Genomic DNA, 25,737 nt, shown 5'->3' on the forward strand with positions numbered 1-25,737 from the left:
TAGGCTCCAGTTTCATCCACCTCATTAGAACTGATTCAAATGTATTCTTTTTAATGGCTGAATAATACTCCATTGTGTATATGTACCACAGCTTTCTTATCCATTCATCTGCTGATGGACATCTAGGTTGCTTCCATGTCCTGGCTATTATAAACAGTGCTGCGATGAACATTGGGGTACACGTGTCTCTTTCCCTTCTGGTTTCCTCAGTGTGTATGCCCAGCAGTGGGATTGCTGGATCATAAGGCATGTCTATTTCCAGTTTTTTAAGGAATCTCCACACTGTTCTCCATAGTGGCTGTACTAGTTTGCATTCCCACCAACAGTGTAAGAGGGTTCCCTTTTCTCCACACCCTCTGCAGCATTTATTGCTTGTAGACTTTTGGATCGCAGCCATTCTGACTGGTGTGAAATGGTACCTCATAGTGGTTTTGATTTGCATTTCTCTGATAATGAGTGATGTTGAGCATCTTTTCATGTGTTTGTTAGCCATCTGTATGTCTTCTTTGGAGAAATGTCTGTTTAGTTCTTTGGCCCATTTTTTGATTGGGTCATTTATTTTTCTGGAGTTGAGCTGTAGGAGTTGCTTGTATATTTTTGAGATTAGTTGTTTGTCAGTTGCTTCATTTGCTATTATCTTCTCCCATTCTGAAGGCTGCCTTTTCACCTTGCTAATAGTTTCCTTTGATGTGCAGAAGCTTTTAAGGTTAATTAGGTCCCATTTGTTTATTTTTGCTTTTATTTCCAGTATTCTGGGAGGTGGGTCATAGAGGATCCTGCTGTGATGTATGTCAGAGAGTGTTTTGCCTATGTTCTCCTCTAGGAGTTTTATAGTTTCTGGTCTTACGTTTAGATCTTTAATCCATTTTGAGTTTATTTTTGTGTATGGTGTTAGAAAGTGTTCTAGTTTCATTCTTTTACAAGTGGTTGACCAGATTTCCCAGCACCACTTGTTAAAGAGATTGTCTTTAATCCATTGTATATTCTTGCCTCCTTTGTCAAAGATAAGGTGTCCATATGTGCATGGATTTATCTCTGAGTTTTCTATTTTGTTCCATTGATCAATATTTCTGTCTTTGTGCCAGTACCCAAAAAGACTTCTTAAAGGCTGAAATATTTTGAACTTGGATGAGTGAGGGCTGCAAAAGTAGGAGCCTGAGCTCAGACAGGATGGTTGTTACTTCTACCAGGGCCTGGTAAGCCACATATCTGGATGGGAGCCTCAGTAGGTCTGGGCCACAGAAAGCTCCCGAGTGCTTTTCATGAGGATGCGTAGGCTCCTGAATCCAGGGTGGCCCAGATAGAGAGGCCAAGAGGTTCCAGGATGCAGGTGTGGCCTGAGGGAGAGGAAGGCATGGCACTCTGATCCTGTCCCAGGGCCACCTGAGACATTTCTTCCAGACATTTCTGCAGAGAGCAGTTTGTGGGAATAGGACCTATGTACCCTCCCCAGATAGGAGTTCCTTTCTGCCACCTTGACATCTCTGGGACATCTCTTTAGCCAGAGCCTTAATTTACTCCATTGCAGCAGCCTTCTTATGGGTCCTGCTGCTCTGCCTTCTCCACTTCTTCCTTCTCATAGCATTAGGTGACCTTCCTGAAACACTGTTTGGCTTGTCACTCTGCTGTTCACAATTCTCAAGTGACTTCTCACTGTTTTTGCCCTTCCAAGAGTTGGTCTAAGCCTGTCTCCAGCTCCTTTCTCTGTGTTCTGATTAAGGCAACCTGCTCATCATCTTTTTCACACTTGTGAATCTTTGCCAAGGTGGATATCTCTCCCTGAAATTTCTTCAGAGATTTTCTTAGAGGACAGCCACTCATCCTCAGGGTTTGATCCGTCATTTCTTCTGAACCTCTTGGCCCCAGTTGAGTTGGTCATTCTTTTTCCTTCCTCTTTCCTTGTTTGGTGGGTTTTATTTGATTGTCTGAATGTGTCACCTGGGGGTGAGTGTTCTTGAATGCCAGCACTGGATCTCATTCAGCACTCTGTTACCTCCACAGGGCCTGGCAGGCTAGTCACTGATGGCTTGCTGGCTGAACAGATGACTGTCTTCTCTCCCCTCCTTTTCTAGGTCTGGAATGAGGCTTCAAGGACCAAGGAACTGTGGAGGTGAGTGAAGGAAAAACCAGGCCTCTCAGGAGAGAGTATGGCTTGAAGGAAAGAGGGATGGCCCTTTTTAGCACTCACTGTGTTTGTGTTAAGGAGACAGGAACAGACAATCCACAGCCCCTACCAGCAGGAAACTCCTCCCTACTTGGAGGAATAAGACTTTTCTTTAATAGTATATTGAAATAAAAGAGACTTTATTAATCAAGTGGAGGTTGATCTTGTGGGTGGGGGTACCAAACTCAGGGGAAGAAGTGTATAGCAGACTGAATGCTGATAGACAAATTGATGGACAGATAAGCCATTTTGATTTCATCTTTGCTGTAACGGTATTGTTCACATGGGTGTATCTTTCCTTTTCTCCTTTGCTTTTCACTTCTCTTCTTTTCACAGCTATTTGTAAGGCCTCCTCAGACAGCCATTTTGCTTTTTTCCATTTCTTTTTCTTGGGGTGGTCATCATTCCTGTCTCCTGTACAATGTCACGAATTTCCGTCCATAATTCATCAGGCACTCTGTCTATCAGATGTAGTCCCTTAAATCTATTTCTCACTTCTGCTCTATAGTCATAAGGGATTTGATTTAGGTCATACCTGAATGGTCTAGTGGTTTTCCCCACATTCTTCAATTTAAGTCTGAATTTAGCAATAAGGAGTTCATGATCTGAGCCACAGTCAGCTCCCGGTCTTGTTTTTGCTGACTATATAGAGCTTCTCCATCTTTGGCTGCAAAGAATATAATCCATCTGATTTCGGTGTTGACCATCTGGTCATGTCCATGTGTAGAGTCTTCTCTTGTGTTGTCGAAAGAGGGTGTTTTATATGACCAGTGCGTTCTCTTGGTAAAACCCTTATTAGCCTTTGCCCTGCTTCATTCTGTACTCCAAGGCCAGAATTGTGTGTGGTTTATTGTGTGTGGATCACAATAAACTGTGGAAAATTCTTCAAGAAATGGGAATACCAGACCACCTGACCTGCCTCTTGAGAAACCTGTATGCAGGTCAGGAAGCAACAGTTAGAACTGGACATGAAACAACAGACTGGTTCCAAATGGGAAAAGGAGTACGTCAAGGCTGTATATTGTCACCATGCTTATTTAACTTATATGCAGAGTACATCATGAGAAACAATGGGCTGGAAGAAGCACAAGCTAGAATCAAGATTGCTAGGAGAAATATCAATCACCTCAGATATGCAGATGACACCACCCTTATGTCAGAAAGTGAAGAAGGACTAAAGAGCCTCTTGATGAAAGTGAAATGGGAGAGTGAAAAAGTTGGCTTAAAGCTCAACATTCAGAAAACTAAGATCACGGTATCCGGTCCCATCACTTCACGGCAAATAGATGGGGAAACAGTGTCAGACTTTATTTTTTGGGGCTCCAAAATCACTGCAGATGGTGAATCCAGCCATGAAATTAAAAGATGCTTACTCCTTGGAAGGAAAGTTATTACCAACCTAGACAGCATATTAAAAAGCAGAAACATTATTTTGTCAACAAAGGTCTGTCTGGTCAAGGCTATGGTCTTTCCGGTAGTCATGTATGGATGTGAGAGTTGGACTATAAAGAAAGCTGAGCTCCAGAGACTTGATGTTTTTGAACTGTGGTGTTGGAGAAGACTCTTGAGAGTCCCTTGGACTGCAGGGAGATCCATCCAGTCCATCCTAAAGGAAATCAGTCCTAAATATTCATTGGTAGGCCTGATGCTGAAGCTGAAACTCCAATACTTTGGCCATCTGATGTGAAGAATTGACTCATTTGAAAAGATCCTGATGCTGGGAAAGATTGAAGGTAGGACGAGAAGGCAACGACAGAGGATGAGATGGTTGGATGGCATCACCAACTCAATGGACATGAGTTTGGGTAAACTCCAGGAGTTGGTGATGGACAGGGGGGCCTGGCGTGCTGCAGCCCATTGGGTCACAAAGAGTCGGCCAAGACTGAGCGACTGAACTGAGCTGAACTTGTAGGACAGTGCTCCCAATTAAAATGGGTAGAATGCCAACCCTAAGCCCTAGTTTTTGTTTTCATTTTTACTGATAAGCTGGGGTAGGAATTTCCCTTTGAGTAACACAAGTATATTTCTTGCAGCAATTCAAAAAATCTCTGCAGCAGCTCATCACCTAACCCCACATACGTGTCGTGTGTCACCATATTGTATGCACCTCCAGGTTCCTGAAGCAGATTGCAGCCTTCTGCAAGCCAAGTCACAAATGGGTTTTCAGTTGATTATTATTTTACAGTATCTGGTGTTAACTCTTTTTAGCATAAAGTCATTGCTTAAGACTGTACCTATGTTCATGTAAAAACACTGGGTTTCTGTTTCTGGGATAACACATTCCAGGAGCATTGTCACATGCACATAACATTTCGGATGCTGTGCCTGTGTGGGTACCAGACCCAAAAATTCCTCAAGCCCATTGAAATTTTTATGGACACAGTAAATGAACGTGATTAACTGATCATGTGTTTTTAATATGTACTCTAATTCTAATTTAAAATACTTCATGTTATTTCTTTAAAATGCTTCATGACCTTTTTTTCCCCTTTGACCTTTTAATTGTGCTATTTGTTTAACACACTAAGCATTAGTTTTTTGGTTAAAAGTAAAACTGCAGACATTTCCTTTTGTTTAAGGTACATAATTTCTGTTGTGTACATTAGATTGTTTTGCTACCAGTTGGTATCTGAAAGGTTTTGATGCCAAGGGTTTTGATTTTTTCACTTGATACATCTTTGTATTTCAGAGATGTATATACTTTATACGCACACTTCAACTGTATTGACAGTGTCCCCTTTTTTAGTCAGATCATTTGGTTTTATTTCTTCTGAATATTCATCATGGTTCCTACTTACGGTTTGATGCATAATGGCCTTAACGATGTAGAAACAGGCTTCACTTCCACAAAGAAACATGCTTTCTCCCTTTTTCTCTTAAAACTAGGTTGTCTTCTTGGTCTAGTTTTTATTTTCAAACTGTTTAAGTTGACATATGTGTACAAGAAAGTCCCTTTTCTGCTTATTTCACCTAAATGAAAATCAACAACATGAGAGTAATGATGTGAGGCAGCTGATACTCAGCTTGTTAGTCCAGGAAATGATGCAAATGGTGAAGGCTGTGGCGGAGCTGATTCTTTTTTTTTTGACAGTGCCATTTAGCTTGCGGGATCCTCGTTCCCCAACCAGAGACTGAACTAAGGTCCTCAGCAGTGAAAGTGCAAAGTCCTAACCTCTGGACTGCTAGGGAATTTCCTGAAAGCCCATTCTTGTCTGAAGGGGACAGTTCTCTGTGGCCCCAGACAAGTTTTATCAGGTGGTAATTTGATTTCAATATAGCTAAATCATCTTCTTTTACCTGATTTGTGTGTGAAATTTGATTTTTAAGTGTGCACAACTACTTCATGTAGGCCAGTCCTATGCAAAGGGATTCCCTAGTGGCTCAGATGGTAAAGAGTCTGCCTGCAATGCAGAAGACCCAGGTTCAATCCCTGGGTTGGGAAGATCCCTTGGAGAAGGAAATGGCAACCCGATCCAGTACTCTTGCCTGGAAAATCTTGCAGACAAAGGAGCCTGGCAGTCCATGGGGTTACAAAGAATTGGACATGACTGAGTAACTTCACTTTCGCTTTCAGTCCTAAGCAGACCAGACAAGGCAATCTGGATGCCCATTCTGCCCACAGGCTGTGATATGCTACTTCTGGTAGAATAAGCAGAGTTTCAGTGAGTATAGGAAAACCTGCATCCCACCTCAGCACTGGATCCCTCAAAGGAAATTGAGGCCTACGTAGACAGAGTGAGTTGTCTGTCCAGGCTAATGTTAATAGATGCTGAAACTGGGAATTGAAACTAGGCCTCCTGATGCCAAAGCACTTTGTAATGACTCCTCTTCTGCCTGGGACTGGGGCTTGTGTTTCAGGCAGCTGTGTCTGAGACGCTGGTCCTCCTGTAAAGCCTCCCAGATGACCCTGGGCACACAGACATGGAAACAGTACTATCTCCGCCGATCTGAGCTCGAGTTCCGAATGGCATCTGGGCGACCAGAGGACTTTACCTGCAGAGCCCTTGCAGGGCACAAAGGTATGGGGTGACAAAGTGGTAACTCTACATTCCCACGGCTTCCCTGGTCATGTCTCCAGGGATTTGGTCTTTCAGCCAGTTAGTTGGAAAGGGCCACTTAATGAGGATATGCCCTTGCTGGTTTCTATACTTGTTCTGTATAATTTCACCCTCACAGAGATCATTACATCTGTTTCAGAGTAGAAGGAAACTAACATAAGGAAGTTGTTCACAGGTACATGACCAGTGGGATGGTAGGCAGTCCTGGGCTTGATACCCGGGTTGTAAGTCTGAAGCCCTAACTCTGTGTGTCCACCGCTGTGCCCTGAATCAGCACTGCTCCTGAGAGAGAAAGAGGGATGACTGTCCCACCTACCAAGCTGAGTGTTCATATCCTGAGCACCCATGTGTGTGCTCAAGGCAAGTCTGTGTTCTCTTTCAGGAGAGATAGATGATCTGGCCTACATCTCAACCAGCGAGTGCCGGTTTGATGGTCAGGACAAGTCTGTGGTGTGCACCGTGTCCTCAGATGGCACCGTGCGTGCCTGGGATCTGCATGAGGTGAGCTGCCTGGGAGGGGCCAGGATGAGCGCTGTGGATTATGCTGTGACCTCAGTCTTGCAGCCCTTTGCCTTTATTCTCTTTAACCATCACAGTCAACTAGTGAAGTGTGGGAGTCCCATTGTACAGTGGAAAGTGGCCCAGTCACTGGGCCAGGTCACTCTTCAAGCTTGAGTCTGATTGATCGCAAATGCCCTTGACTGTCCTGCCCCGCCTCAAGGAGATGGGCATTTTTACAGTCCCTGATGGAGGCTGTTCATGCAAGGGGATGGCAGCTGGCTTGCCCAGTTTTGTGATGTCCATATTAGAGCTGATGCCAGTTTTGCCCAGATAACGCAACCTTTACTCACCCATTTGCAAACTAAGTGTTAAAAACTTTGATAACTATTAGTAATTTCAGACTTGGTTGGCACTTACAAAGCTTTCCTATCCATTTTCTCATTTGATGGCCACAGTAGCCGTTATTATTCACAGTATTCATTATTATTATCATTCTAATTTTATACAGGTTTAGACTGAGACAGAGAGGAAAGGCATCTGAGTTGAACCACGTGGTCACTTGCAGATCCAGGGCTTCTGCCTGGGCCCATGGATCTTTTCCTGGAAAACTAGATAACTTGATGTTTTCAAACACCCTAGACAAGGAGGTCCCTTTAGGGCCTTGCATTATTGGTAGACAGACTTGGTGAGGTGGTTGCTCATCTTGTGCTGTTGTTCGGGTTTGCTGGACATGACAGTTTGCTTCCACGTGAACTTAGTGCAGAGCGAGCAGAGGGCAAGCTCCTGAGAAGGGCACCAGGAAGCCCTACCTAACGTCCTGCAGATTGCCCCCATGAACAGGGCACGGTGGTCAGAGACCTGACTGTGATCTGTGGGCTTGACTTCTCAGTCTGTGTTGTAGTTGCATTTTTGAGTCCCTGTGCCTGCCTTGGGGGTTGCTCCTCTGCCCAGACTTCATGGTAGAAGCCATGAGAGAGAATGGTGTGAACCGTGTTAGGCGATGGGAGTGCTTGGCTGCCAGTGAATGAGTAAGTCCAAAAGCCCTAGTTGGGCTCCAGCCCAGGATTCTGACAGATGCCAGATGACAAACTAGGCCGTCTGAGGGACTTTAGAAACTGGGATAGGAACTCAGAAAGGGAGGAAGGTTGGGGGCACTGGATGGGAGCAGTGAGAGGGCAAAGGGGCAGAGCAATTTGGGAATGAGTTTTGGGTAGTTACAATTTGCTTTGATTTTCATAAAACACTATCAAGGCTTTTATATGAAAGGAAAAATGGGACTAAAAGATAATTCATAAGAAGTAAAAAAAATTGCCCTTCCTTCCAAAGGTAACCACTTTTTTATTGATTTCTGGTCTTACTGAATTTTATATTTTATTAATAGATTCTGTTTCTTGGTCTGTATACTTTAGAGAGTATCTGTTGACTGCTTTACAGAAACATTTTTAATTACTAGGAACCCTTTCATATTCTCTGATTATAATTATTATTTTTGTTTGTTTAAAGGATACAGTTATTTGCATCGTATGTCTTTCCTCCATAGTCAGTTTTTCAGTTGTTTATCATGGATTTTTCTCTTCCATGTGCTTTTTTTCCTCATATATATGCCATGATGTTTGACATAATTCCAAGTGAAGGTCTCTGGTGACCATGGGTGCATGTAGCTGGTTTCTGTCTCACTGCAGTTGTGTTGCCCTGAAAGAGGCCTGCCTCAGGCTGTGGACAGGAGACCTTGCAGGCTTAGTAGGTTAGGGATCTTGGGCAGGAATGAGACCCAAAGGCTGGGAGGTTCCATAGTTGCCAAAACAAAAAGATCTTGACTTGAAAGAGCTTTGGTGCAGGGGTCGGCAGACCTTTCTGTAAGACCTTTTCTTTCTCTGGCCAGCAGACCAGAGAGCAAATATTTCAAGCATTGTAAAGCATGTGATTCTGCAACAACTTAACTCTGTGGCTGTAATGCAAAAGCAGCCATAGATAACAAATAAACAAAAGGGAGTGGCTGTGTTCCAATATAACTTTTTACGGACACTCAAATGTGAGTTTCATGTTGTTTTCAAGTGTCATGAAATGCTCTTTGTTTTATTCTTTTAACTAAAATTCAAAAATGGGTTTGGGTACAGGCCGTGGTTGAACTCTACTGTGGTCTGTTTATTATAGGGCTAGACCACTCTGCATCCATTCTTCCTGATTCCCTATCTTAATCCCTCTTGTGAGCACATCTCCAATCTTACTTTATTTTTTAAAAGTTCAGTCATTCCGTTGGAGTCATGCAATATGTAGCCTGTTCCTATGCTCTCTTCCCCTGGTCACTGCTTTCGATTCTGACATGAGAAGGGGAGTTTCACTGCTACTTTGCCTACTTCCATACCACTGGCCACTTGGGAGTGATGTGTGGTCTCTGAGACCTATTTGACATGAGCCAGTCACCGGTGCAGAGTTTCTACTAGTGATGGTCTTATTAGCTGTTCTAGCAACAGAAATCAACTGTTGATATGTTGACATGAGGGGGAAGAAAGAAAAGAAAGGAAGAATACTGGGATATCATGACTGGGAAAAGATTGTGCTAACAAGATAACATCTGATACAAAAAGGACCATAATAACTACAAATTGAAAGAAAAAAAAAAAACTTTGTCACAGCTCTGGAAAACTCTGAAACAGTGGCTAGAGGATTGGTTCTCTGATGCCCTTTGTTAATGTGCCATGGGCCTGCTCTTTACCTCACTCTTCTAGCTTTCAGAATCCTGGAAAAGACTGTGGAGCTGGGAGTCAGCCCATCTCAGACCAGTTGTTCTCCTCTGTGCTAATGGCCATGACAGGGCATGGACCTTGGCCAGGCCCGGCCTGTGGTAGCTCCACTGGGCACCCCAATGGGAAGGGCATGTTCTGAGCAGGGCAGCTGCAGTTACTCAACAGAAACTGTTTGCATCCATGAGCCTAAATTAGCTTATCTGTAAACGGGCTTCCTGGGGACCGAATGGGATGCTCTGTGTGGAAGTTCTCTGTATGCAGCCCTCTGGAACTCAGGTCCTGAGTACAGCTCCAGTCCAGGGCAGGGTGGAGGGTAGCGTTGGTCCTGCCTCCCTGCCCAGCTTTCCTCAGCTAAGCCATAGTTGACCACTGGTAGTGCTTCAGACATCCCAGTGTGCACCCCAGACCCCACCTTCAGTCCTTCTGGCCATGGCTCTAGCCCCAGGCAGCCTCTGCACCCACGCTCAGCCACTGCTCTCCTCTAGGACAAATGTGTCCTTTGTGGTAGAACATTACTTTTTTTTTTTTTAATGAATTTTATTTATTATTTATTTGGTTTTTGGCTATGCTGGGTCTTCAGTGCTGCATGATTTTCTCTTGTTGCCAGGCAGGCTCTAAGGGTGCACAGGCTTCAGTAGTTGGGGCATATGAGCTTAGTTTCTCTATGTGGAATCTTCCTGGACCAGGAATCAAACCCATCTCCTCTGCATTGGCAGGCAGATTCTTAACCACTGGGCCACCAGGGAAGTCCAGGGGAGCATTGCTTTTGTGTTGTATCCCATATCGTGCTGTGCATCCTGTGAGGATGGGGATCACACCCCTCATCCTGCATGTCCCCAGTGTGCCCTGGGTGATGGTTGAATGAATGAAACCAGTAAGTGTTTAGGAAATAAATGAGCCCTGTGTGAGTTGTTATGTTCATTTTGTTGTTACCCAGGGCATGGAGCTCTGGTCGAGCCCTGTGCAGTCTGCTGCTCTGGTGAATCTGGTGACCTACCCTCGACTGCAACTGGTGGTCACTGTGGACGAGCGAGGACTGATCAAAGTATGGGAAGCAGAGAATGGGTGTGAGCAAGCCGCCTTCTTGCTGCCCATGTATTCATCTGCATTGGAGGCCTGTGACATTCCGGAGGGTCCCCTCTTGCTGGTGAGTAACCCGGCTCCTAGGAGCCTCTCCTGTTTCCCAGCATCTGTGGGCCTGGCACCAGACCACCGTGTCAGGTGGCACCTCAAGCCAGGCCTTCCATGTGGCAGACCTACTGCTTGGTCCCCCCCGCTTCTCCTTGCCTGCTGTGTGGAGGGCAGGCTGCACATCCCCCTTCAGTTCTAACATGCCACAGCCTGCTCCCTGGACCTGTCTCTGCAGCCTCTCGCGCACTCACAGTGAGGGCCAGCCCCATGGGCTGCCGGTGCTTTCTTGTCCACATGCCCCTGCTTTCCTGTCTCCTCGTCCTGCTCATAGTCTTTCTTTCCCTTCTGGTTGCTTCTCATTACTGCATTCTCACTCTTCTCTCCCCCTTTCAAGTCTCAGCAAGGACCCAACTCAAGGGAAAACTGAGGCATGTTCGACAGAATGCAAGCATTTGCCTGAGATGATGAAGGCCTTCTGTTGCCAGGACATTTGGTTTGGAGGTGATTCTTGAGTATTGCGAGGGAGCATTTGGCCAGAGAGAGGGTGAAAGTGGGTGTAAGTTGGCAGGTCGAGGATGTGGCTCTCACCTGGCAGCAGTATCCTCCTCCTGGAGGGAAGGAGGTCTTTGAGAGTGTGGACAAGCTGGCCTCCCAAATACCAAGATGAGCACACCCCCAGGAACAGCTTCATATGTAAACAGGACTAATTCTGTAAAGGAACTAAGCTCATGAACAAAAACAGTAAGACCCGATGAAACATATTTCATATAAATAGCTCTGTAGTTATTTAAAAGAGACTTTGGAATAAGTGTAATTAATACCTCCAGAGCAATTTGAGAATATATTGTAGAGAGGAAGAGGAAGCCACTGTAGTTCTCTCCGGGGAATGATAGGCCACATGACTCACACTTCATTGTTGGTGAAGGACAGTTAGGAAAGTTAGAATATATATCAAATCAGAGAGCTAAAAATAGCAAACGGTTTCTAGGCCAAGATTCAGAAGATGGCAGAAAGCAAAGTGCTGAGCCTAACACTGGGGCTGCTTTTGTTCTGGAGATGTTTACTCCAAGGCCAAGGAGCTGAGCAGGGAGATAGCCAAGTGGATAAAGGTTGGAGTGCAGGGCCATCAAGGGTTGGAGCCCTGTGAATCCTCTTACATTGGATGTGTTATCGAATGTTGGACCCTGAGAGTTGTGGGGGAGGGTCTGAAAATAAACAGTGCCTGCAGTGGCTGCGGCTGCCCAGTTACCTGGTGGTACTAAATTGGAGAAGGAAATGGCACCCCACTCCAGTATTCTTGCCTGGAAAATTCCATGGACAGAGGAGCCTGGTAGGCTACAGTCCATGGGGTCGCAAAGAGTCAGACACGACTGAGCGACTTCACTTCTTCACTTCACTAAATGAAAATTCTTTCTAGAGAAAAATAAGACTCCCCATGCCTCTCTTTTCAAATACAGTGTTTAGCACTCCCTTAGAGATAAGGGAGTGGTTAAGACAATGGGCTTCCCTGGTGGCTCAGAGGTTAAAGCGTCTGCCTCCAATGCAGGAGATCCGGGTTCGATCCCTGGGTCGGGAAGATCCCCTGGAGAAGGAAATGGTAACCCACTCCAGTATTCTTGCTTGGAGAATCCCATGGATGGAGAAGCCTGGTAGGCTATAGTCCACGGGTTGCAAAGAGTTGGACACGACTGAGCGACTTCACCTTCACCTTAGAGATAAGTAGTGATAAGATAACAGGACCTACCCAAGGTAATCTACAGCTTCAGTCCAGTCCTTACCAAACTACTAATGGTGTATATTCTTGGGCTTCCTTTGTGGCTCAGCTAGTAAAGAATCCACCTGCAATGTGGGAGACCTGGGTTCTATCCCTGGGTTGGGAAGATCCCCTGAAGAAGGGAAAGGCTACCCACTCCAGCATTCTGGCCTAGAGAATTCTGTGGACTGGATAGTTCATGGGCAAAGAGTGGGACATGACTGAGCAACTTTCACTTTCAGAGATAAATAGAGATAAGATAATATGACCTACCAAGGCAATCTACAGATTTGGTACAATCCTTAGCAAACTACCAGTTTTTCACAAAACTAGAGCAAAAATTTTTTAATTTATGTAGAAACACAGAAGATCTTGGAATAGTCAAAGTAATCTTGAGAAAGAAAAAGGGAGCTGGAGGAATCAGATTCCCTGACTTCAGCCTATACTGCAAAGCAACAGTAATCAAAATAGTATGGGACTTGCACAGAAACAGGAATATAGATTAATGGAACAAAATAGAAAGCCAGAGATAAACCCATGCACCAATGGTCAATTAATCTGTGACAAAGCAGGCAAGAATATACAGTGGAAAAAAGACAGTCTCTTCAATAAGTGGTGTTGGGAAAACTAGACAGCTACATGTAAAATAATGAAATTAAAACAGTCCCTAACACCATTCACAAAAATAAACTGAAAATGAATCAAAGACCTAACTGTAAGGCCAGACTCTATAAAATTCTTAAGAGGAAAACAGGCAGAACACTCTGACATAAATTGCAGCAAGATCCTTTTGGATTCACCTTCTAGAGTAATGAAAATAAAAACAGTAAACAAATGGGACGTAATTAAACTTAAAAGCTTCTGCACAACAAAGGAAATTATCAACAAAATGAGCAAAGAGCCCAGAGAATGGGAGAATAATCCCTCAAATATGCAAACAGCTCATGGAGCGCGCGCGCGCTCTCTCTCTCTCTCATATATATATATATAAACAATATATATATAAAACAATCAGAAAATGAGCAGAAGACCTGAATAGACATTTCTCCAAAGAAGACATTCTAAAGGCCAAAAAGCACATGATAAGGTACTCAGTATCACTAATTATCAGAGAAATATAAATCAAAAGTAGTGACATATCACCTCAAACCAGTCAAAATAGCCATCATCAAAAAGCCTACTAACAGTACATGCTGGAGAGCGTGTGGAGAAAAGGGAACCCTCTTACAGTATTGGTGGGAATGTAAATTGTCACAACCACTATGGAGAACAGTATGGAGGTTCCTTAAGAAACTTACAAAATATGATCGAGCAATTCCACTCTTGGGCATACACCTGGAGAAAACCATTATCCAAAAGAATACATGTATCCTAATGTTCACTGCAGCACTGTTTACAATAGCCAAGACATGGAAGCCATGGGTGGTGATATGAGTATTTACTTTGTAATAATTTACTGAGCTCTTATGTTTATGTTTTGTGCAATTTTCTGTGTGTGTTATATACATCAATTAAGAAGTTAAGATTATAGAAGAATTAGTGAACTGGAAGATAAAAGTAATTCTGTAGAATGCAATGGGAATATCAGGAGTGGTAAATGTGGAAGAGAGGCTGAGAGACAGAGACCAGTGCTACTCAGACTTGAATGGGATGTTATTTGCCTGTGGACCTCGTTGAAATGAAGATTCTGATTCAGTGGGTCCCTGGGAATACCTGAGATTCTGAGTTTTTTAGGAGCTTCTTGAGGATATTGATGCCGTCAGGTCACAGACCACACTTGGAGTAGCAAGGCCATAAAGGACCCATGAAAAATTTTAGTATTTGTTTATTTGATATCTTAGGAGTAGGTGAGTCAGAGTGAAACCATGTAGTGTCATTTCATGGGGCTCCAAAGAGCCCTGATCTTTTATGTCTCCACGTGGAAAGAATCCAGCCAAGGGTGAAGTGGTCTCGTGCCACCATTGGTTTGCAGTTTGGGGGCATGTCTCATGCTTCTGTCGCTAAGCAAGCCAACTTGGTTTTGAGGTTAACCAAATTTGCTTTCTTGAGTGATCATTAACTCCCAGGGGTCTCCCCAATTTTTAAAACTTACAATCCCCTAGTGGGAATTAACTATTTTATGACCTACTTTGTTCCTTTACTCTTTCCCTATCAAGCTGGGGTGGGGGAGGGGGGGGAGGGGGGTGGGACCATAAGAAACTGACGAGATGGTAGATGTTTTTCCAAAATAGACTGAGGACATTAATCCATGAAGGTCAAGAAGGTCCTGCAAACCCCGAATAAGGTAAATAAAAATAAATTTGCACACAGACCTATCAGAGTGAGCTAATTGAAGACTAAGACAGATCTATTTAATAGCAGTAAGGGGAAATAAAACTACCTTAAGTGTAATGAGACTGCTTCAGGCAGTGGGAGAATGATCACAGGTGAATTTTCAGAAGGAGCAGGAAAGATTGTTGAGCAAGAACCATGGTAAATCTTAGGAAATCTAAACGAATATCCTGTATAAAGCAGCAGCAACAATGCCTTGTGGATTTTATATGTAGAAATAAAATGAATGACTTCACCATTTAGGTTAGGAGAAGGTTATGAGGAACTAGGTCTACTAAGCTCCTTGAACTGTCCGAGATTCAGTTCAGTTCAGTCACTCAGTTGTGTCCAACTCTTTGCGACCCCATGAATTGCAGCACGCCAGGCCTCCCTGTCCATCACCAACTCCTGGAGTTCACTCAAACTCACGTCCATCGAGTCTGTGATACCATCCAGCCATCTCATCCTCTGTCATCCCCTTCTCCTCCTGCCCCCAATCCCTCCCAGCATCAGAGTCTTTTCCAATGAGTCAACTCTTCGCATGAGGTGGCCAAAGTACTGGAGTTTCAGCTTTAGCATCATTCCTTCCAAAGAAATCCCAGGGCTGATCTCCTTCAGAATGGACTGGTTGGATCTCCTTGCAGTCCAAGGGACTCTCAAGAGTCTTGCCAACACCACAGTTCAAAAGCATCAATTCTTCAGCGCTCAGCCTTCTTCACAGTCCACCTCTCACATCCATACATGACCACAGGAAAAACCATAGCCTTGACTAGACGAACCTTTGTTGGCAAAGTAATGTCTCTGCTTTTGAATATGCTATCTAGGTTGGTCATAACTTTTCTTCCAAGGAGTAAGCATCTTTTAATTTCATGGCTGCAGTCACCATCTGCAGTGATTTTGGAGCCCCCAAAAATAAGGTCTGACACTATTTCCACTGTTTCCCCATCTATTTCCCATGAAGTGATGGGAATTAGTCATATACTTTATAAGGCATTTTGCAAACAGTTATCTCTCACCTAACTCCCAAAATAGTATACAGCAAATAGCTGCTAACTCATAAGAGGAAGATCACTGTGTCTTGTGGTTTCCCCTCTAGGGGCAGGATCAACCCGACCCAAAGTTTGGCTTGGTTATTGTCAACTGGAAAAAAAAAAAAGCACAACCAGAAGCTGAGAGTTTTGTTTTATGCAGCAGACTTTCTGAAGATAGAAAATTTCAGATGACCTTAAGAAAACTGTTCCGAAGAGACAAGGGTGGGGACCCAGGATATATAGGATTTTTTTTGCAATAAATGACCAGGTGGTTGGAACAGCAAAAGATTACTGTTAATTAAAACCAGATATGGTATCTCAAGTTAAGGAATTTAGCACTCTTCTATGTATGGGAAAATGCAAGAGCCTGGGCTTACTGAATTGTTCCTTTGATATGTACCTTCCTTTGATGCAGGCTTCCCTTGTGGCTCAGCTGGTAAAGAATCCGCCTGTAATGTGGGAGACCTGGGTTCGATCCCTGGGTTGGGAAGATCCCCTGGAGAAGGGACTGTATAGTCCATGGGGTCGCAAAGAGTCGGACGTGACTGAGCGACTTACACTTTGATTTTATGAACCTTCACTGTCTGGGGCCAGTATCCTGTGTTTTCACATCCCGAGTCCCCTCAGGGCTCACCATTGGGGGTGGCGGTAATGTGCTGACTTAATGGCTGCAATATCCTTTGTTTACAGATATGGCAGGCAGCATTTTTAGTTCTCATTATCAAAACTCATGATGCCACACATGCTCTGAGGGGATGTGAAAAGATTCATTGGTTTCATTATCAGACCTCCCTGAGAGAGCAGGGTGGGCTTCTAGGAATCAGCTCTGGAAATGGCTTGCAGGAGTAGGGAGGAATGACTGGCTCTGGTCTTCCTTCAGAGGAAGCAGAGCCCTGCTGGCATCTTGATTTGGGGCCTCTGCCCTCCAGAACTGTGAGAGAATACATTTTTTGTTTTTATAAGCCACCCTGTCTTACTACTGCAGCCAAAGGAAACTAATACAAGACTCCTCTAAAACAGAACACTTAAGGAAGGGTTGGAATTAAAATGATGGGAAAATGATAGGCATTAGAGATGTTACCAGAAGCAAGCTGATACAGCTAATAATGTTAGACGAGAAGACTGGAAGATGAAAGTCTCTCCTGGATCTTAGGGGTCTTATATCAGAACAATAATTAGGTAAGCCTCCTGGGAAGATACAACAAGACTAATTTTTTTTTTTTTTTTTTTTTTGGCCTCGTGTTTTTGGTGTGGCTTTTGGGATCTTAGTTCCCTGACCAGGGATCAGACCTGTGCCCCTTGCATTAGGAGGGCAAAATCTTAACTACTAGACCACCAGGAAAATCCCGGGGGTAATTTTGAATGCATTTTAGAATATGGTCTAAAATATATATTGAAAAATAATGTGTAGAATTTCAAGGAGAAATGATCAAAGCTACATGCATCATGAGACATTTCTGTTACCTGGTTAAAGAGAGATGATCTGGGTGGGCCCACTGTAGTTCCGTGGGCGCTTTAAAGGCAGAGCATTTTCTCTGGCTGGTCACAGAAGAGGAAGTCAGAGACACAGAGGGTGAGGGCATGGGGGCCTCCTGTGCTGGCTGCCAGGTTGTTGGTGGGCCTGGAACAGGGATGGTCTCTGCTGCCAGCCAGTGGGCAGGGAAACCTCAGTCCTGCAGCCACAGTGACCTGAATGGGCTCTCAAATGAGAACCCAGCACCTGACACCTTGACTCAGCTTTGTGTGACTTTTTATGCATTCCATGGGTTATTTGGAAGTTGTTAGGTCATTGGCTCGTTTCAAGTTAAATTACATTTGTGTGCAAGGTCAGCATCAGGGTTCATTTTTACTTACAAATGGTCATCCAAAACTTACAGAAAAGACCATACTTTCTTCATCGAATTACATTATCACCTTCGTTTTGTCAAAATATCAACTGACCAAATGTGTCATGGGTGTTCTATGTCAAACTTTTGGTTAGTCTCCACTGATCTGTATGTCTGTCCTGGTGACAGTCACACGGGGTCTTGTTTCCCACAGATTTTAGTTAAGTCATGACCTCCCACATTTCCTTTCTTTGAAAATATATCTATTTCCATCAAATTTTTCCAGTGAGCTCATCAATTTCTGTAACACTACTTCCTAGGTTTTTGGTTACTTGAATCTGTACATTGATTTGGGGACAACTGACACCTTAGTATTCAGTCTTCTAAGCCATAAATATGGCATCAGTTCAGTTCAGTTGCTCAGTCGTGTCCGACTCTTTGCGACCCCATGAATCGCAGCACACCAGGCCTCCCTGTCCATCACCAACTCCCAGAGTTCACCCAGATTCATGTGCATCGAGTTGGTGATGCCATCCAGCCATCTCATCCTCTGTCGTCCCCTTCTCCTCCTGCTCCCAATCCCTTCCAGCATCAGGGTCTTTTCCAGTGAGTCAACTCTTCGCATGAAGTGGCCAAAGTATTCGAGTTTCAGCCTCACACCAGTCCTTCCAATGAGCACCCAGGACTGGTCTCCTTTAGGATGGACTGGTTGGATCTCCTTGCAGTCCAAGGGACTTGCAAGAGTCTTCTCCAGCACCACAGTTCAAAAGCATCAATTCTTTGGCGCTCAGTTTCTTCACAGTCCAACTCTCACATCCATACATGACCACTGTTGGCAAAGTAATATCTCTGCTTTTTAATGTGCTGTCTAGGTCGGTCATAACTAACCCTAACTTTTCTTCAAAGGAGTAAGCGTCTTTTAATTTCATGGCTGCAGTCACCATCTGCAGTGATTTTGGAGCCCCCAAAAATAAAGTCTGACACTGTTTCCCCATCTGTTTCCCATGAAGTGATGGGACCAGATGCCATGGTCTTAGTTTTCTGAATGTTGAGCTTTAAGCCAACTTTTGCACTCTCCTCTTTGACTTTCATCAAGCATATATGTCCATATATATACATACGCCTTCATTTATTTTTCTCAACAGAGTTTTGTGGTTTTAAGTGAACAGCACTTGCACATAGTCTGCTACCAGCATTTTCATGCTGTTTAAATATTATTTTAAAATACTCATTTATTTTTGCCTGCATCAGGTCTTAGTTGCCGCACTCGGGATCGATCATCATTGCTGGGCACGGGCTCTTTGTTGTGGCACAGGGGCTGCTCTCTGTTAGTACTTGTGGTGCACAGGCTCCAGAGCTTGCCAGCTCAGTTGTGGGGCACGGACTTAGTTGCCCCGAGGCACATGGGATCTTATGGCTCCCCTGGTGATGCAGTGGTTAAGAATCCACATCCCAATGCAGGAGACATGGGTTCGATCTTAGGTTCAGGAAGATCCTCTGGAGCAGGAAATGGACACTCGAATATTACTGCCTGGGAAATTCCATGGACAGAGGAAACTACCAGGCTACCATCTAATCGCTTCCCAAAGAGTTGGATGTTACTGAGCACACATGCATGTGGGATCGTAAGATCTTCCCCAACCGGGATTGAACTCACATCCCCTGCATGGGGAGGCAGATTTTTAATGACTGAACCATGAGGCAAGTCCCTTAATGTTATTTTAAAATGTACTTTTCCAGTTTTTTCCATTGCTAGTATACAGCATATATAGAACATAAATAATTGTGTGATCATGCTCCCAAGATGGCTCTTCTCTTGCTTTCTGTACATCCTTTGCTCGACCGGTCCCTTCTTCACCTACACCCTACTCACATGACCAACCCTTACTTACATGACCAACCCTTAATACCTACTCCCCGCTAATACATACTTGCCCCCACCTCCAGTTAGTGATTATTCTAATCTTTAGATCAGAACATTTTCTCCATGATAGCTTATCAAAGGGGTGGTGAGGGACGGGCTCCTCTGCTGGTTTCCCTGTTAACTGACAAGCCAACCTGATGTCAGTTACCTCTGTAATTGGTCTCCCTCCTATACATGGACGTCACCAGATAGTCAATACCGAAATCAGATTGATTATATTCTTTGCAGCCAAAGATGGAGAAGCTCTATATAGTCAGCAAAAACAAGACCAGGAGCTGACTGTGGCTCAGTTTATGAACTCCTAATTGCAAAATTTAGACTTAAATTGAAGAAAGTAGGGAAAACCACTAGGCCATAAGGGTATGATCTAAATCAATTCCATAACTCTAACCATAAACTGGACCACAGACAGGAGGAGTTACAGGAGTATCGAGGGACAGAAACAGGCTTGAAGGAAGCATGAGCCTCCTGAGCAGAGAGCACCCAGGCTGATAATAAAGCCCTTCCTGGGAAAGCACAGTCTGCAGCCGGGAGAAAAAAAGAAGGGGGAAGGAAAGAGCAAGAAGTGGGATGCAAGAGGGCTGGAAAGCAGGGAAATGAGTAAACTGTATTATTTAGTCTGAATAAAGATAATCCTGGGCTTCCCTGGTGGCTCAGACAGTAAAGAATCTGCCTTCAGTGTGGGAGATGCGAGTTCAATCCCTGGGTCAGGAACATCCCCTGGAGTGGGAAGTAGCAATTCACTCCAGTATTCTTGCCTGGAGAACCCCATGGAGAGAGGAGTCTGGCAGGCTACAGTCCATGAGGTCGCCAAGAGTCTGACATTACCAAGAGTCTAACACTTACACTTTAAATAAAATCCCTTACGATTATACAGTGGGAAGTGACAAATAGATTCAAGGGATTAGAGCTGATAGAGTACCTGAAGCGCTATGGACAGAGGTTTGTAACATTGTACAGAAAGCAGTGATCAACACCATCCCCAAGAAAAAGAAGTGCAAAAAGGCACAATGGTTGTCTGAGGAGGTCTTACAAATAGCTGAGAAAAGAACAAAAGCAAAAGGCAAAGGAGAAAAGGGAGGACGTACCCATCTGAATGCAGAGTTTCAAACAATAGCAAGGAGAGATAAGAAAGCCTTTCTCTATGAACATTGCAAAGAAATAGAGGAAAACAATAGAATGGGAAAGACTAGAGATCTCTTCAAGATAATTAGAGATACCAAGGGAACATTTCATGCAAAGATGGGCATAATAAAGGACAGAAATTGTATGAACCTAACAGAAGCTGAAGATACTAAGAAGAGGTGGCAAGAATACACAGAAGAACTATATAAAAAAGATCCTAATCACCCAGATAACCATGATGATCTGGTTACTCATCTAGATCTAGGCATCCTGGAGTGTGAAGTCAAGTGGGCCTTAGGAAGCATTACTATGAACAAAGCTAGTGGATGTGATGGAATTCCAGCTGAGCTATTTAAAATCCTAAAAGATGATACTGTTAAAGAACTGCATTCAGTATGCCAGCAAATGCGGAAAATTCAGCAGTGGCCACAGGACTGGAAAAGATCAGTTTTCATTCCAATCCCAAAGAAGGGCAGTATCAAAGAATGTTCAAACTACCCCACAATTGCATTCATCTCATATGCTAGCGAAGTAATGCTCAAAATTCTCCAACCTAGGTTTCAGCAGTACATGAACTGAGAACTTCCAGATGTTCAAGCTGGATTTAGAAAAGGCAGAGGAACCAGAGATCAAATTGCCAACAGATGCTGGATCATAGAGAATTCCAGGAAAACATACTTCTGCTTCTTTGACTATGCTAAAGCCTTTGGCTGTGTGGATCACAACAAACTGTGGAAAATTTTTCAAGAGATGGGAATACCAAACTACCTGACCTGCCTCCTGAGAAATCTGTATGTAGGTCAAGAAGCAACAGTTAGAACTGGACATGGAACAACAGACTGGTTCCAAATGGGAAAAGGAGTACATCGAGGCTGTATGTTGTCACCCTGCTTATTTAACATATGCAGAGTACATCATGCGAAATGCGGGCTAGATGAAGCAAATGCTGGAATCAAGATTGCTGAGAGAAATATCAGTAACCTCAGATATGCAGATGACACCACCGTTATGGAGATAGCGAAGAGGAACTAAAGAGCCTCTTGATGAAAGTGAAAGAAGAGAGTGAAAAAGCTGGCTTAAAACTCAACATTCAAAACACTAAGATCATGGCATCCGGTCCCATCACTTCATGGCAAATAGATGGGGAAACAGTGAGAGACTTTAGTTTCTTGGGCTCCAAAATCACCACAGATGGTGACTGTAGCCACGAAATTAATAGACACTTGTTCCTTGGAAGAAAAGCTGTGACCAACCTAGACAGCATATTAAAAAGCAGAGACATTACTTTGCCAACAGTGGTCTGTGTAGTCAAAAGTATGATTTTTTCCAGTAGTCATGCCATATGAGAGTTGGACCATAAAGGCTGAACTCCAGAGATTGATGTTTTTGAACTGTGGTGTTGGAAAAGACTCTTGAGAGTCCCTTGGACTGCAAGGGGATCAAACCAGTCAGTCCTAAAGGACATTAATCTTGAATATTCAGTAGAAGGACTGATGTTAAAGCTGAAGCTCCAATACTTTGGCCACCTGATGCAAAGAACTGACTCATTAGAAAAGACCCTGATGCTGGGAAGGATTGAAGGCAGGAGGAGACGGGGATGACAGAGGACGAGATCGTTGGATTGCATCACTGATTCAATGGACATGAGTTTGAGCAAACTCCAGGAGATGGCGAAGGACAGGGAATCCTGGCATACTGCAGTCCATGGGGTCACAAAGAGTTGGACACAACTGAGCGACTGAACGACACCAACTGCCTCCTCAACAGTGAAGACTGCTGCTGTGTCCTGCCTGCTCCCTGCTGCATATGGTAGAATGTCACTTAAGGGCCTTGCTTCAGACATAAGCTCCCCCATCCATTAAACTGTTGTTGACTCCAGACTTTTCTGTCTTGAGGCTGTTACGTGGGTAAGGTGCAGACCAAGAGTAATAGGAGAATGTATGGTCTTGTATTTATAAAGAAATTGCCATGCATCACTATGTAGCATACATAGAAATAACTTCTGTATAAATATACATAGAAGTGCATTTGACTTTTGTATAGTTACTGTATCCAACAGCCTTGCTAAATTTACCTATTAATTCTTTGGTAAAAAAGACAAAAATTTTTAATTATTTTTTGCCTGCACTGTGCAACCTGTGGGACCTTCTCCAACCAGGGGTTAAACCTATGCCCCTTGTACTAGCAGTGCAGAGTCTTAACCACTGGCTCGCCAGGGAAGTTCAACCTATTAATTCTAACTGGTTTTGGGGGGAGTAGATTAGTAGAAATTTTTCAAAGGTAACAATTTCTTAGGGCACACAAAGGACTAGCTGTGTAATAAAAAATGAACAAATTCGATTTCATCAAGTTCAGAACTTTTACTCTTTAGAAGACTTTGTTAAGAAAAATAAAAGGCAAGCTTCAAACTGGAATAATGTATTTCCCATATATAAACATGACACAGGACTGTGTCCAGAATATATAAAGAACTGGTACTACTCAGGAAAAAGGACATAACGCAGCTTTTAAATTACGCAAATGATTTGAATACTCAGTTCAGTTCAGTTGCTCAGTCGTGTCCAACTCTTTGCGACCCCATGGACTGTAGCACGCCAGGCTCCCCTGTCCATCACCAACTCCTGGAGCTTATTCAAACTCATGTCCATCAAGTCAGTGATGCCATCCAGCCATCTCATCCTCTGTTGTCCCCTTCTCCCGCCTTCAGTCTTTTCCAGCATCAGGGTCTTTTTCAGTGAGTCAGTTCTTCACATCATGTGGCCATAGAATTGGAGTTTCAGCTTCAGCATCAGTCCTTCCAGTGAATATTCAGGACTGATTTCCTTTAAGATGGACTGGTTGGATCTCCTTACTGTCCAGGCGACTCTCAAGAGTCTTCTCCAGTACCACAGTTCAAAAGCATCAATTCTTCAGTGTTCAGCTTTCTTTATAGTCCAACTCTCACAACCATACATGACTACTGGGAAAACCATAGCTTTGACCAGACGGACGTTTGTTGGCAAAGTAATGTCTCTCCTTTTTAGCATGCCATCTAAGTTGGTCGTAACTTTTCTTCCAAGGAACAAGTGCCTTTTAATTTCATGGCTGCAGTCACCATCTGCAGTGATTTTGGAGCCCCCCAAAATAAAGTCTCTCACTATTTCCATTGTTTCCCCATCTATCTGCCATGAAGTGATGGAACAGGATGCCATGATCTCAGTTTTCTGAATGTTGGATTTTAAACCAGCTTTTTCACTGTCTTCTTTCACTTTCATCAAAAGGCTCTTTAGTTCTTTTTCACTTTCTGCCATAAGGTTGGTGTCATTTGCATATCTGAGGTTATTGATATTTCTCCCAGCAGTCTTGATTCCAGCTTCTGCGTTATCCAGCCCAGCGTTTCTCATGATGTACTCTGCATATAAGTTAAATAAGCAGGGTGACAATATACACCCTTGATGTACTCCTTTTCCTATTTGGAACCAGTCTATTGTTCCATGTCCAGTTCTAACTGTTACTTCTTGACCTGCATACAGATTTCTCAGGAGGCAGGTCAGGTGGTCTGGTATTCCCATTCTTTTAAGAATTTTCCAGTTTGTTGTGATCCACACAAAGACTTTGGCATAGTCAGTTAAGCAGAACTAGATGTTTTTGTGGAACTCTCTTGCTTTCTTGATCCAGCGGATGTTGGCAATTTGATCTCTGGTTTCTCTGCCTTTTCTAAATCCAGCTTGAACATCTGGACGTTCACGGTTTATGTACTGTTGAAGCCTGGCTTGAAGAATTTTGAGCATTACTTTGCTAGCGTGTGTGATAAGTGCAGTTGTGCGGTCGTTTGAGCATTCTCAAAAGAATATAATCAGATGGTCATTAGCACATGGAGAGACGTTCCACACCGTCAGGTCATCAGTAGAATGCAGTTTTCTCTTTTATTTGGCTGCCATGTGTTCAGTCATGTCCAACTCTTTGTGACCCCATGGACTGTAGCCTGCCAGGCTCCTCTGTTCATGGGATTCTCAGGCAAGAATACTGGAGTGGGTTGCCACTTCCTATTCCAGGGGATCTTCCCAACCCAGGGATCAAACCCAAGTCTCTTGTGTCTCCTGCATTGGCAAATGGATTCTTTACCGCTGCACCACCTGGGAAGCCCTTACTTGGCTGCACCAAGTCTGAGTTGAGGCACTTCAGATCTTCAGTTGCAGCCTGTGGACTCCTGGTTGAGGCATGCGGGATCTAGTTCCCTGAACGGGATCAAAGCCAGGCCCTCTGCATGGGGAATGGGGATTCTTAGCCACTGGACCACCAAGGAAGCCCCAGTTTTCTTTACCTTAACACTTTCTTTCTCCTTTTTCCTTATTTAGGCCTGTCACCTGTTTTATTTGTTGTCTTTACTCCTTTACTCCCATGGCAGTCAGTGAGTTATTCTATTTTGATCCTCCTCACTTTTTAAAGATGTATTATTTCCAGCTTTTTGAGAACATAAAATATTTACACCCTGTTCTCTTGTGTCTACCTTTTTTTTTAATTAGCTCTTTGATTTACGGTTTAATGTATTTCATAACAACACTAGTTCTTTTGGTGACATTTTCATTGTATCTTGTGATTTGATGAAGCCCATCCCCTGGTCAGGTCCCGAGGAAGGGCCCACGAATGCAATTCTTGCATTAGCATTGTGGTTCTGTAGTCTGGGGGCTTGAAGAGTGACCTGGCTGGCTACTGCATCCCTGGCTCCTGCTTTCCTTGAATTTTGTGAAAATATTATGCCACAGTGTTTCTGTTGGCAATGTCTACTGCCACCCTTATTTCTCTTGTTAAATACTGGAGTTTTAAAAATCAAAGGCCTAAAGGATTTTTTGAAAGATTTAAAGCCTAGTAGTTAGTTGTATTGTGATGTGTCTGTGGTGACCATCCCAGCTCAACTTCCCCAGGATTTATTGCCAGAAAGTTTTTACATGAATTTTGTTTGTTTGTTTTGACTGCACCACGTGTTTGTTGCAGCACGTGGACTCAGTAGTTTCGGCGCTCAGGCGTAGTCGCTCAGTGGCGTGTGGGATCATAGTTCCCCGGTCAGGGTTCAAACCCACGTCCCCTGCGGATTGGAAGGCGGATTCTTTACCACTGGACCACCAGGGAAGTCCTTGAACATGGATTTTCAGTGTTAGTCTGTTAATTATTTGACTTTTCTTCTGTA

At 43.8% G+C, this 25,737-nt stretch overlaps 1 protein-coding gene and 1 non-coding gene across 2 annotated transcripts in view; both read left to right on the forward strand.

Moving 5' to 3' along the window:
- The window catches only part of FBXW12 (F-box and WD repeat domain containing 12), a 36,478-nt gene that overhangs the window by 2,670 nt on the left and 8,071 nt on the right, over positions 1 to 25,737 (forward strand). Inside the window, exons 2-5 of the mRNA XM_055579155.1 lie at positions 2,073 to 2,110; positions 6,023 to 6,183; positions 6,605 to 6,723; positions 10,408 to 10,617. Of these exons, the coding sequence (XP_055435130.1) occupies positions 2,073 to 2,110; positions 6,023 to 6,183; positions 6,605 to 6,723; positions 10,408 to 10,617 (528 nt within the window). The remainder of the gene's footprint in view (positions 1 to 2,072; positions 2,111 to 6,022; positions 6,184 to 6,604; positions 6,724 to 10,407; positions 10,618 to 25,737) is intronic.
- On the forward strand, positions 12,106 to 12,177 carry TRNAW-CCA (transfer RNA tryptophan (anticodon CCA)). The gene has a single exon. It is a non-coding gene; the product is annotated as a tRNA-Trp (tRNA).

This window comes from Bubalus kerabau, chromosome 4 (assembly GCF_029407905.1).
Source record: "Bubalus kerabau isolate K-KA32 ecotype Philippines breed swamp buffalo chromosome 4, PCC_UOA_SB_1v2, whole genome shotgun sequence".
NCBI lineage: Eukaryota > Metazoa > Chordata > Mammalia > Artiodactyla > Bovidae > Bubalus > Bubalus kerabau.